General features: G+C 41.9%; 1 protein-coding gene across 2 annotated transcripts in view; it reads right to left on the bottom strand.

The window, feature by feature from the left end:
• Window positions 1-13,798, bottom strand: part of LOC146606909 (uncharacterized) — a 156,890-nt gene extending 143,092 nt beyond the window's left edge. The window contains exon 1 of one of the 2 annotated variants that reach the window (XM_085349276.1): window positions 13,216-13,798. In XM_085349276.1, coding sequence (XP_085205402.1) covers window positions 13,216-13,293 — 78 coding nt within the window. In that variant the 5' untranslated portion in view covers window positions 13,294-13,798. The remainder of the gene's footprint in view (window positions 1-13,215) is intronic. The other variant, XM_085349282.1, reaches the window with a different exon arrangement.
• Between the last annotated feature and the right edge of the window lie 284 nt (window positions 13,799-14,082).

The raw sequence follows: 14,082 nt of genomic DNA, 5'->3' as shown, positions 1-14,082 counted from the left end.
CTGAGAGACAAATAACACCAGGATCCTTTTTTATGTAGCTGACAGCTGGTAACTGTGCAGGGGCGGGTCTAGCAAAGTGTTGCCAGGGGGCAGGTAGGGCATTAACAGGGAGAGGGGGGCACAAAGAAACACTTTCTTATTCTCATTTAAAATGTCTCGCTTTTAATAAGTAATTATCTGAATCTTATGACCAAAGTTTTTATCTGATGTAAAATGTATAGAAATCATACATATACCAACAAGACTGTACATCACTGTCACAGCAGCGTTTGTTTTCATTCAAAGGCTTTATGGCTCTTCCTATAATACCTGGTGGGCCGGTCTCTAGTCAAAATGCCAATTTTTTGTCCCAGTCCCGCCATGCTCACAGCATTCCTGACTCTTTTTCGCCTGCACAAAACAGTCCCCTTTAGATTATGCCTTTGGCTACTGGGTATGATGGCCTCGGCCATCCTGGTAGTCTGGCTTGGCTGTTTAAGAGGGTTTCAGCGCTGGGTGGTTTCTTCAGGCGCTTCGTACTGTTCTTGTGAGGATTGACAATACCACCATGGGGGCTTATATTAGCCATCAGGGAGGGATGCATTCATGCTAACAGCAGCAAACATTTGTCCCTGGTAACACTATCCCAGGCAGGGTGAACTGTTTCCTTGATCTTGCACTCATAGGGGTCTTCTGAATTAAATTGAATTGAGGAGCAGACACAGACTGTTTTATATAAAATCCTTCTCATGCACTTCAACAGTCTTATTCATCATCCAGTCTTAAATGATCCTGTTATGACCAATGACTGCTCGACTGTGTCAAAGAGCTACTTCCACAGTGTGGAGAAGCCATAATTCTGACTCCACGCCAAATAAAAGGGGGAAACCCTCCCAGGGATTGACACCTAACAGTTAAATAGTTAAAGGATTAAACTTCTCTTTCCTTTCTTTAAACAAAAAGATATTTTCAAAAAACTATTCAAAGGTCCCAAATATCTTATTTCACTCAGGGGAGGAAGGCAGACGAGAGGCAGCTGTGTCATTATGGCGTTTGTATCCTGCTGCTACTGGGACCAGTTACAGTTCCTTTCACTAACACACACACACACACACATTCTAGTTTTGATATCTTAGTGAGGACACCTAGTTGACATGATCCTTTTCCTAGCCGCTCACTGTAACCATCAATAATGGATGGTTAACGCTCAACCTAAACCTAACCATAACCTAACTGTAACCCTGACACTAGACCTCATAAATGACTGTTGGTCCCCACAAGTATAGTAACATTCCAATTCTTGGTCCCCACAGAGACATCTAAACAGGTACACACACACACTTTCATGTATTTTTGTCCACAGTATAAAAGCTGTTTGGGGCTGGGAGGAATCAAGTCCGTCCATGGCAACTTTCCCCGACTGCCTTCCACATTCTTTGAGTGCTTGCCTTGTCTGCTCGCTCTGGCGCTTTAATGACTTCCTTCAAATGGTACCAACACTTCAGCAACGACTGCAACATCATTTTTTCCATCTTCACAGCCCTGGAAGCATTGGACAGTATCATCTAATACATGGAAAATATTAAAACAGCTCAGCTCACAAAAGCAGGGAAACTTTGGGTGCAAACATGTGGAGACCACTAATTCATTTACTGCATGTTGCCTCTGCTCAGTGTCTGCTCAGTACAACATGGATCTACATGTTCACTCCTGCACTGGCCAAAGCTGGTAGTGGTACTGCTTAGACTCTTTGAGTGCTAACATTGGTGCTCCAATCATTTGGTCTGGCTCTAACGGTGTGATTCAGACTGAGCAGACCTGGTGCATTTTGAATCAAAACTGCAGAGTCATTTTACTATTATTTAATAAGGAAGAACAGAGAAGAGTCCATGACCACGTTATATCAGTAAAGATGTTGTGTCTGCATGAGAGTAGACTGTCTCTGCAGGCAGCATCACACCCAAACAGAGCAGACAGCCTGTTCATCCTGAGCTCGCCAAGGTCACCAAAGGTCAGGCGGACAAAAACCTGCAGTCTTAACAAAGCCACAGGCAAAGACACTCTTTATTATCAACTATCTAATAAAACGCAAAACAGCCAAGAAGTGAATCTGCCATGAATTTCACAACTTTACAAGCTAAGAAATAGACACTGAGCTTTATATTGATTAAATATGTTAAATAGATATTAAATTAAATATAGATCCTGATAAATGCCTCGTTAATTTTTCATCATAGAATTACTGTTGAAACAACCCCTTATCCATGTTTGATGCCCTGCAATGGACTCACAGCCAACTGTAGAAAGCAGCCCAATCAGAGGCACTTTTTCTTTGACCCAGTTTATTCTAAGTGGAGATATTATCTGAATTTCAGGAGTGGGACCACACCTCATTCTCGCCGCCTCAGTTTATATATGCCCCCTTCACCAATACCCTCTGTTCTCATTTTCATGCCCCCCTGGAGCCCAGGAGCCGCTGCCGGTCCTCTTTGAGGCCTTCCCCACATTGCAGCACCAGTACACGCTCCCTCATCCATCATCGTTCATCGTAACTGAGGATGTGGTCCCAGCTAGTGAAATTGCTAGTAAAAATGTTAATGTGATAAACTCACCAGCTACTGGCTCACTGACATCCAGTACAAGAAGGCCAGGCTTACCAAAACATACAGTTTGATTTGTGCGCTCTGCTGCTGCACACAAATACTGTCCAACACAAGGAATTCAGCCTGGATTTACACTCGTCCCAGTGTCCTATGGCAGGTCAGCTCTATCACAGGCAAGGACAGCTCTGACGCTTCAGAAGTGTTATCAAAATAAATAAATAAATAAAATAGAAATAACATAGTAGTTTGGATCAAAAGCCAGACTAAAATAATAAGTTTTAAGACACAATTTAAAAGACTGCATGGACTCGGAGAGACGAATATAAAGAGGGAGGTTACTCCAGAGTCTGGGAGGTACGACAGCAAAGGCCCGATCCCCTCTGGACTTCAGACGAGACCTCGGTTGCGTCAGGAGCATTTGATTGGAAGATCTAAGTGCCTTATTAGGGATGCACAAATGGAGGCGCTCGCGTAGATAGCTGGGAGCTAAATTGTTCAAAATTTTAAAGGTAAGCAAAAGAATTTTGAATATTGGTACGATAATCAACAGGGAGCCAACGTAGGTTGGCTAAAACTGGTGTGATGTGGGCATAATTTCTAGTTCCAGTTAAGAGACGCGCAGCTGCATTTCAAACTAACTGGAGCCGGTGAATAGAGGAAGGTGGGAGGCCCGAGTAGAGAGAATTACAGTAGTCTAATCTGGAAGTGATAAGACCATGAATGAGTTTTTTAAGGTCCTTCAAAGGGAGGTATGGCTTTGCTTTAGATATCTGACGCAGCTGGTAGAAACAGTTTTTTACCACAGAGGAGGTCGATTTCTTGAGCTGTCCAGGAAAACACCAAGGTTTCTAACAGTGAGTGAGAGATGGCTACCAAGGGGCCCTAAGGCATCAGTAAGTTGTTCCAGCGGGGTGTGACTATCAAAAACTATAACTTTTGTCTTATCCTCGTTCAGTGTGAGAGACGTGACCACGTTTGGACCTCATTTAGACAGTCAAATAGGGGTTCCAGAGACGTAGAGACATCTGATGTCAAAGGGAAATAAATTTGTATGTCGTCGGCGTAGCAGTGAAAGGAAATGTTATATTTTTTAAGTATTACTCCCAAAGGCAGCATGTACAAGGAAAAAGAGAACTGGGCCGAGCACAGATCCTTGAGGCACACCACAATGGGGCAGAGGCCGAGGAGTGTTGCCCCATGGCTACGGAAAACGACCTCTCTGACAGATGAACCAAGATAAAGCTATAACTTTAAGACCAACGACATGTTCTAGAGATGAGAATCTTGTGGTCGACTGTGTCAAAGGCAGCAGTCAGATCTAGTAAAACTAAAACAATGGCCCACAGGTAGAAGAAGATCATTAAAAAGCCTAACTAACGCTGTCTCAGTGCGATGGCGAGGTTTAAAGCCAGACTGACTTTCACTGATACCGTTAGTATCAAGGAAGGACTGAAGTTGTTTTAGAACCACGTTTTCCAGAATTTTGGATATAAGAGGGAGTTTGGAGATCGGTCTGTAGTTAGAGCACTAGGGTCAAGATCCTTTTTCTTTATAATGGGTTGCACGACAGCGCGCTTAAATACTGACGGTGCACAACCTGATGACAGGGATACATTTAGTAAAAGTTGGATACAGGGACCGATAGTGTGCAAAGCTTCCTTAAGAAAACGAGAGGGAACGATATCACGGGGGGAGTTAGAGATGATCACTTATAGCTGTTAAATGAGAATAAGACAGTGGATTGAACTGTTGAAGGACAGTCAAGCATTCAGGGACTGGAACAGGGTCAGAAACTAACAACGACTCAAGATGAGAGAGACGCCCTCAGAACTTAAATTTTGTCAGTGAAATATTTAAAAAAATTATCACGAAGTACAGGAGAGGCATCCCTACAAGTAAAGGGGCAAGGGTTTATCGAGGAATTACAAATACTAAAAAGGGCTCGGGGATTATGGCAGTTAGACCAAATAATACCAGAGAAGGAGGCAGATTTAGCAGCTTTAACAGACTTTTGATACCTAGATAGACATTTACGAAGCATGTCCAGAGAGACATGGAGTTTATCTTTTTTCCATTTTCGCTCAGCGCGCCGACATCCACGCCTAAGGGCGCCGGTAGGGTCATTACGCCAGGGTTGGCGTAACAATTTGGCACTTTTTGTCCTCAGAGGTGCCACCGAATTAAGAATGTCGGCGCATGTAGTATTAAGAAGGTTGGCAAGTTCCTCCGCTGATAAATCTGCAATACCATTAACATCAGAAAGAGGAGAATCAAGAAAAGCAGCAGTGAAATGAGCAAGTGACTGAGAGCTCATCGAGCGCGTTTGCCGTAGAGAACCATCACTATACAAATCAACATTGTTAATAACAGTATTAAACAAAACCGGAAAATGGTCCGAAATCCCGAAGTCCTTAATGTCCGTGATGCAGATATCCAAACCACGGGACAGTACCAAGTCGAGTGTGTGACCTTTTGTGTGAGTTGGATCACTTACGAACTGGGTGAGATTAAACGAATTCATAAGAGCAAGGAAGTCTTTGACTAGTGAGCCGTCCTCACAACAAACGTGGAAGTTAAAATCACAAAGAATTAAAATACGATCATAGCGTAAGACGACACTCCCCAGTAAGTCAGCAAATTCAGAAATAAAATCCGTAACAAATTTCGGGGGGCGATACACCACAGCGCAAAGAAATGAGGTTCAGTTCAGTTCCAATAACTGCACCTCGAAGCTGGGGTACATGATGACAGCGGCCGACATCGAAATTTGTTTTTAAAAACTGAAGCTAGCCCTCCACCTCTGTCAGTGGACTGGGGTGAGCTCAGAAAGGTGAATCGGGTTGGTTCTGAGAAAGAAAAGAACTCACCAGGGCAAAGCCAAGTTCAGTCAAGAATAAGAAGTCCAGCCCGGATGAAAGATTCAGCATACAGAGTCCTGAAGCTGGCAGCATGGTGTTCAGAAAACAGCCTGGGACTGGGAGGTCATTGTCAATGTCAGGAGGCACTGACTTGGCCCCCCTCTACATCAACGGGGAGCGTGTGGAGAGGGTCCACACCTCCCGGTTCCTTGGTGTCCTCATCTCTGCTGACATCTCCTGGACAGACAACATCTCAGCGGTCGTCAAGAAGGCCCAACAGCGGCTGCACTTCCTGAGAGTCCTCAGGAAGTACAAGCTGAACTCCAACCTGCTGCTGACCTTCTACCGCTCGTCCATTGAGAGCCTGCTAACCTACTGCATCACAGTATGGCACGGCAGCTGCACCAAGGCGGATAGAGTGAGGCTTCAGAGTGTGGTCAAGACAGCACAGAAGATCATCGGCTGCCCCCTCCCCTCCCTGAAGGACATTTATTCCTCCCGCTGCCTCAGCAGAGCAGCAAACATCATCAAGGACAGCTCCCACTCTGGTTTCAACATGTTCAGCCTGCTTCCCTCAGGGAGGCGCTACAGGTGCATCAGCAAGGAGACCCACAGACCCATAACCAGCCTGAACTCACACATGATAAACACAGTTCCACCCCCCAATCTAGGACCTCTACACACAGACTACACAACTATCATCACCACTGTGCAACACTTAATTTAGGTGCAGTAACCCACACTGTAATATATAGCACTATGTTTTGTTTCTATATTTGTAGATAGTGCTGCAGAACTGTGCAACTCACCCCCTTTCTTTCCCACGTCTGCACTGAATAGGAGATGCTCTGAAGCTTATTGTGCATGTGTGTAGTGACAATAAAACGCATTCTATTCTGTTTTTGTTCACATGCTAAGTTCAGCATTCAAAGTCTTGGTGTAATGTTTGAGTCTTCTCTGAGTTTCAACTGTGTAAAATCTTTATCTCACTCCTAACATTTCTAAACATGGTCTCCTCTGCTGCACTGGAAGAAATTATCAATGTGTTTGTGTCACTGCATTTAGATTAATGTACTGGCCTCTGTGCTGGATTAGAGAAACCACCAAGGCTCTGCACCAGTCTACAGCTGACTCTGTCCATTCTTTTAAAAAGCACTTCAAAACCTTTTTGTTTAAACAGATTTTCTGTTAAGAAGTTTTTGAAAATTCGTAGTTATTTATTTTTAAAACTACAGGTTTATGTTATGTTGGCACTTAATGGGTTTTTTGTGATGGTTTGTCTGTGAAAACGTCCTCACAATCACTAAAAACCAAAGAACACCACCCCCACAGTAAAGCGGTGGAAACATGGGTCATTTTTCTGCTAAGAGCACAACATGACCTCCCTGCATGGAGGGGCCAATAGACAGGACCGCGTATCGTACTGTGACGAGGAACCTTCGTCCCATGAAGATGGATGTTCAAGCATGACGATGATCCAAAACATCGTGTCGAGGTAACAAAGCAGTGGATGAAAATAAGAGTGGCCTATCGAGTCTTCCACTCATCACCTCCAGCTGGTGACGGCAGATGGCTGCCCCTCACCGAGCCTGGGGTTACTTCTTCTTCTCTGTAATGTTGTAGGGTATTTACCTTATAAATATGAAATATATAAATATGAAATATGTCAAAACAAAGCAGAGACAGCGATCAGTGATAACTGATTCTCAGTGCTGGAGATAAGGATGTACGGTAACCTTCAACATTACACATCCTGTGGACACATACTGTTTGATCTATTGTTAGCATAAAGACGCTGACAGGTGCAGATGAATGAGCCCCTGATTTCTTCAGCCTACAGCAGACAGACTGTCAGGAGTTAGCTGCAGGACTGCAGAGCGTATGCTTGGTTTCATGTTGTGTTGTTGTTTTTAGCCTGACAGATGCCAAATGATCTGTCTGATCAAATGGGCGATTGTGGAAGAACACAAGCGCTTTGTCCTCTGGAGGCTGCTGACCTTCTCTGGCCACACAAACTGCTACACACACTCACACACTGACATTAACCTGTCACTGTGGTACACCACTCTATACTTCACATATCTTGGTTGTCCTCATTTACACGACAAACACTTAAATAGACACACACAGTGACACTGTACGCCACCCCGAGAGGCCCAGCGTGGCACGCTACTGGTGTGTCACATGCTCAGAGTCCAAACAGCCTCTGTGAACCCACACTGCTGCAAATATGTCGCCAGCACCTCCAGATTCAAATCAGTGTGTCATTGAGCAACAGAGGTTAGCAAAGGTGTCCCAGTCCAAATATGGTGTAACAGCAGGAACGTGTGGGACATTCCTTTCTTATGACTTCATAAACTCAGCTACTGGGAGATTAATCCAGCGTGGTGTGGCAGCTTTGATCGTAGACCAAAAATGTGCGCTCCAAAAAGATCCCAGCGTAATCAAAACAGGCCGTCCTTTGGCGTCCACCGGGCAGTGTTTTGTAAATAATGTGTGTTTATCATTTATATGGGAATATAAAGAACTAGTTTTAGCTGTTCTACATAAACAGCATATCCCAAATATCATCAAAACAGAAAATTAGAATAAGAGCTTTCAAATCTAATTTATTGGCACAATTATTTCAATTTACTTAAATGTGCTCCGAGGGCTAACAGGCTGTTTAGATCACAGGGACATGTTACATAATGAAGTAATGAATGTCATTTCTAACTGTTTGATTTTAAAAAGTATGTTTGATAAATGTGGGACAAGGACAAGCATGTAATGGGATTAGTGGGGATACATTCATGGAGGAGAGGAGAAGTCCTAAAGCTAGCTAATGAAAGGACAGCAAACTAACACAGAGGAAGAGGTCAAGGCAGATTTCTTTGCAGGGTGAGATGAGGAAGGGAGGAGAGTAACCACTGTGATCACCCAGAAGAGAATGACTCAGGTCTGTGTCCAGTCTCCCCAAATCAGCATGACACAGCAAACTAAGCTACATAAATCTCTGAATTACCAGCTGAGCCACTAATCCAGGCGGTATGACACTCGCCAAACTGCTAGTTCTGTGATATTTTACCACCGAGCATAAAAGTGCTTACAGGAAAGGCCAGGAAAGAATAAGCCATGAATACAGAGTTTAAATCATAAGAATATTTTATAACGTTTAACATTACGCAGAAGCATTTCATATTCATGAAACGCTTTCAATTAAAAGAAAACATCGAAACAGGTAATAAGGACACACCCAACATGCTCAACACCCACTTTAGTACTTCCTACTCAGCAGTTTCAATTACTGGTTAAAGCAAATGTGTTAGAAACTTAAAGCACGTAAAGAATCTGCTCAAGTCAAACAAGACATCAGACAACACATCACCAAGAAGGCAAGTTTAAAGCAGTCCTACAGAAAGGTTTCAAAACTCACTCCCACAGCTTGATTCCAAGGATGTTAGATTCCTATCGGGCCTTTTCTACTGTTAATGTTTAAGCTAAATGAAGCCTTTGTTTGTCCACTGTCAGCATTCGAAACAACTTCTACAGGGTTTAATGGAGCACACAGATTTGACTTTTTACAAAAGCACTCAATGAGCTGTAGTAATGAAGAATTGTATCACAGTACGTTTTGTCATATCCTGTCTAAGATGTTTTTTCTTGCATGAGCCTAAGCACTCATTTATACTCGTATCCAATACAACTGATTTCGGTTTTATGCTTCCTAAAACCCTTAAAATTCCTTGTCAACGTCTTTTAGTTTAACCAATCCTAAAGGAAATCAAGCTTTGCTGCTCTACTCTATTTCCCGTTCCCTGCAACATGTGTGTGGATGCTGAATGAGACGGGTGGAGGGATGAGCGCTACATGGTTGTGTTTGAGCAGGAGGGCCGGATGATGAATGGGCTTTTATAGACATGCTGTTCGTTTACGGCAGGCTTGTAGGCGATGATCTCTTTAGTGTAATATGAAAAGGAAACAGACACATCGTGATATCACAAACACAATCCTACATTTGTGCCAACCTAATAAAATAATATACAGTACTGTGTGAAACTCATCAAGTGGCCTGAACTAAAAGTTCTCCAGCAAGTTCAGTAGCATTGCTACTTGAGATCGTTCATGTTGCAGCCAAGAACTTCACTGATAACTGCTGCCATGGTGTAAATCAGCTGGTTGGTTCCAGCGATGGTCACACTAGGGACTGTCCACTGCAGTAAAAACTCTGCATTATCACTCCGTTACCTGCTGCAAGCACTGCCACAGTCTGATTTTCTTTCATCACTACCTGAATTGTTTGACTAAAAGGAAAAAGAAATGGCAGATGTCCTTCTCTACAGGGGCAGAACTATTGGCAAACTGTTCACCACCCCCCAACCGCCCTGTCTGTCATCACTCCACTAGCATTGCTGTTTGTAATTATATTCACTCCACTTTTACACACCTGTACATAATATCCTAAAAGCCACAAATCAATTAGAACCCTGCTCTGTTTGGTAATGAACTGTGATAAAACAAATATCCCCTGCCTATGAAAAACCATAGGCTTCCCAAGGGAGTCATGAGTTCATAATGTTCATGTTCATAAACACTGAAAGCTGACATGGAGTAGGTCCCAGGCCCTGAACTCCATAAGCAAGAAAATGGATTGATGTATAAATACACACACACATATATACAAATATATTAGGGGTGCAACGACAAACAAAATTCACGGTTCGGTTCGATACTTTGGTGTCACGGTTCGATATTTTTTCGATACAAAAAAAAATGTTCATGCCTTTTTAATTTGTCAGTTATTAAAATTATAAATATATATTTTAACTCAAACGTACAGTTTTTAAATTTAATGTTGCTGAAACAACAAAATAATAATAAAAAAATCTATCTGATGGAGGAATCGCTCATCTTTGGAAAAGAGAGTTTATTACAGAGAAATGTCTCTTTCAAAATAAAAGCTCTACTATCCGCTTCTTCTGGGCTATATTCTCAGCAGCATATTAAACATATCAGGTCCCCATAAGGAGAATCCTGTGCTAACAGCTGTCTAAATGACTCGGGTAAAGTTTGTAGCATGGTGCTTGTTGTTTTGTCTGCTTCCACTTGTCTTTGCACCAGGATGATGTCGGAGTAAATGTGCAGTCATATTCGTTGTGTTCCCACTAGTGCTGTCAGCGTTAATCTGAAATGACCTTAACGCCACAACACGGCAAATCTCCGTTAACGAGCTACCGCGGATCACCCCGTGCGTGGGGCTGGACGGCCAACACGTTAACGAGCTAACTGCGCTATCACACTAGTTCCCACCCATGTAATTGAGCATTGTGTGGCACATCCAACATACTGTTTTACTTTAGTCCATGACGCGCTTACCTTCAGGGTCATACGTATATATACACATATATATATATATATATATATATATATATATATATATATATATATATATATATATATATATATATATATATATATATATATATATATGTGTGTATATATATATATATATATATATATGTGTGTATATATATATATATATATATATATATATATATGTGTGTATATATATATATATATATATATATATATATATACACACATATATATATATATATATATATATATATATATATGTGTGTATATATATATATATATATATATATATATATATATGTGTGTATATATATATATATATATATATATATATATATATATATATATATATATATATATATATATGTGTGTATATATATATATATATATATATATATATATATATATATATATATATATATATATATATATATATATATATATATATATATATATATATATATATATATATATATATATATATATATATGTGTGTTTCTGTGGTTCAGCATTATGATGCTGAACCACATCATAATGAATAAATGGATAAATTTCCAAAATCCCGGAGCAATGCAAATTAGCCGGTGAGAGGTAAGGAGCTCTGTCATTGGTTAGACAGTCTTAGCTTTGCACCTATACCAAAGGCCATTCAGCCTCTGTGTTTACACTCTGCCTACACAGATGTTGGACATGAGACGACACAGGAAAAGGATTTTTGATGTGAGGTTTTTATTGAGATTTTATTTCTTTTTTTTCTGATTTGAAGTATTTATTAATGGAATAATAATTTATTTTCAAATACTGATTTATAAATATTTATTTTATTTTATTTATTTATTTTGCCTGTCCCGTTTGGCTCTTTTGCATCAGAATTGTTGTCTAAAGGCAAAGAAAGATGCCCAACAGATTTACTTTACCAAATTGACCATCCCAGCCTTGCCGTAATGGTCCATTTGATTCACCTTTTATTGTTTATTTTATTTTCACTTACTGAATATGGGACAGACTTGACTGGGGGAAAGAAGGGGAGAAAGAAAGAGAAACAGCTGAGAAGAGGGACGGGGGAGAAGGGCAAAAAACAAAAACCAACAGAATTTTATTTTCAATTAAATTACTAGATAATAAATTACTTTTGTATTGAATAAATAAAATAACTTAAAAATGAATTTGTAAATTAATATTTTATCGCACAATTCATTGTTTAAGCAAAGAACTTTTTATTTCGATGCGCTGGATCTTCTGGTCCTCTGCACATAAGTGGATTTCCATTTAGACTTTATATAGACAACAACTCAAAGTGCTTTACAACAAGTCACATTCACCCATACGATCATCTAGTGCTGTACTTTAAACACTTTAAACACAAACACAGATACTGTGGGGAGAGGCCACAGAGGCACAGGGAGAAAACTCACACAGAAATCCAACAATTAAAGAGGAACCTTCTCGATGTAACACTACCATCCTGCAAGATGACCTGGTCCTGGGCCATCTTAATAAGCATGCTGTGCACAGTAGTTTCATATTCCTGCCAGAACAAACACCAGACAGTTTGTACACAAGGCTCAGATTCTCGCTTTGCCAGATACAGACAATAGTTTAAGATCCTAATGTCTCTGCACAGCTCTGTATGTACTGAAATATCCAACCTCAGATATTTCCTGCTCACTCTCTGCACCGCCTTAGACAACAAGTAGTTCATGCTATACATAGCATTGACTTTTCATTCCAGCCATGTGCACTCATCAGGGCATCAGTGCTGCCGTAGTAACCACACTAACACTTCCTTGCACCTGTTGAAATGGCCTCAGTCTGATCGTGCCCTGAACAAACTCACCTTTAACATCCCACACACGGACTAAATATGTGCGTGTCAATAACACGTGACAGGAGAACATGCTGGTTGTCTGTCATGGGGCTGAATTAGAAACAGAGCAGGAACTACAGTTTGTCAGATTAAGACTGATCAGGTCCAACATTCGCTCCCAGCACTATTTACACGTTTGGTGTCACATTGAAGGAAACGCCTACTGGCACAACCTGCATGTGTTAAACTGCTCCTGCGTGTAAACAGCGTGTCACTTACGGCTTTTTGCATCACAAGGACGCGCACTGGCGTCTCAGGGTGACTCAGATGTTTGCTGAATGAGGTGTAGACCGGACTAGGCGGGACTCATTTCACCAAAACACGAGCTTTTCCACCCACCAGTGTTTATCTGTGTGCTTATTTTAAAGAATTATTCCATCGTTATCAAATACGAAGCATTACACGCACGTCGCGCCGTTTCTGCTGAGTCAGACACCAGTGCTCCCGTGTGCTGATTCTCGGGTCCATCTTAAACTGGTGTGTTTGCGAATGAACTTCGGTAAAACGTTACAACGTTACCGGGCGCGCAGAGGGTCTCGGAGGCGTGTCGTACCTGTCGGGTGGTCGCGGGCTCCTCGTTCCCGGTGGGTGAAGGTGTTTCTCCTTCAAGCGATGCTGGAGAAGAAGCCATGTCCCCCCGACATCACCTCTCACTAAGCGCCGCTCCTACTGTGACTTTCCTCGGTGTCCTCCAGCGTGCAATACGCTGCCTGGCGCGGTTTGCACGGACGGTGGACCGGTTGCGTCGCTCGTCTCCTGTGCGATCAAAGTGAGTCTTCGGCTGCACAGTGCAGCCACTGTCCCTCCTCCGGCCGGCGGACTAGTCCAGGCGAGGCGGATGACGTTGTCCCGGGTCTCGCTCGCTCTCGCACATGCAGGACTTGGCCCAGTCTGTCTTCTTCTGCCTCACTCTGCGCTCTGCTTTTCACTTCATGTCTTTTTGTTTTGTAAGGTGGCTAACACGATCACTCCTCTTCTGCCTGCAGGACTCTGTGACTGCTCTGTGCTGTGGCAGCACACTCCAGCCTGATAGTTCATTTTACAGCTTTTGGCACTGCGACGCTCTCCTCGGCTCGACAGACACAATCTCACCATGTCGGCACAATATACTGAGTGCAATCCATAACATGATTTTATCTCACTGTAACTTTTAAATCGACCAAATGTTGCGTAAATGACGTGTCACGTGACTTGAGCACACACGCACACCCCCTGTCCTCACAGCAGACATTCATCTTAGCCCCCCCCCCCCGTGTTTTGAGATCATTGCTGCAACAAAAAGTTGCCACACATATTTCTACATGAAACGTACTGAATCAGTTGGCACATATTTAATATATATATATATATATATATATATATATATATATTAAATATAATATAATGTTGTTTTGTTGAGTGGCTGAAATAAAGCTGAATC

Source organism: Diplotaxodon limnothrissa, unplaced genomic scaffold (assembly GCF_057381915.1).
Source record: "Diplotaxodon limnothrissa isolate DT_005_m unplaced genomic scaffold, D_limnothrissa_male_GT1.1 unmapped_scaffold_4, whole genome shotgun sequence".
Taxonomy (NCBI): Eukaryota; Metazoa; Chordata; class Actinopteri; order Cichliformes; family Cichlidae; genus Diplotaxodon; species Diplotaxodon limnothrissa.
This window is presented reverse-complemented; position numbering and strand designations above follow the sequence as displayed.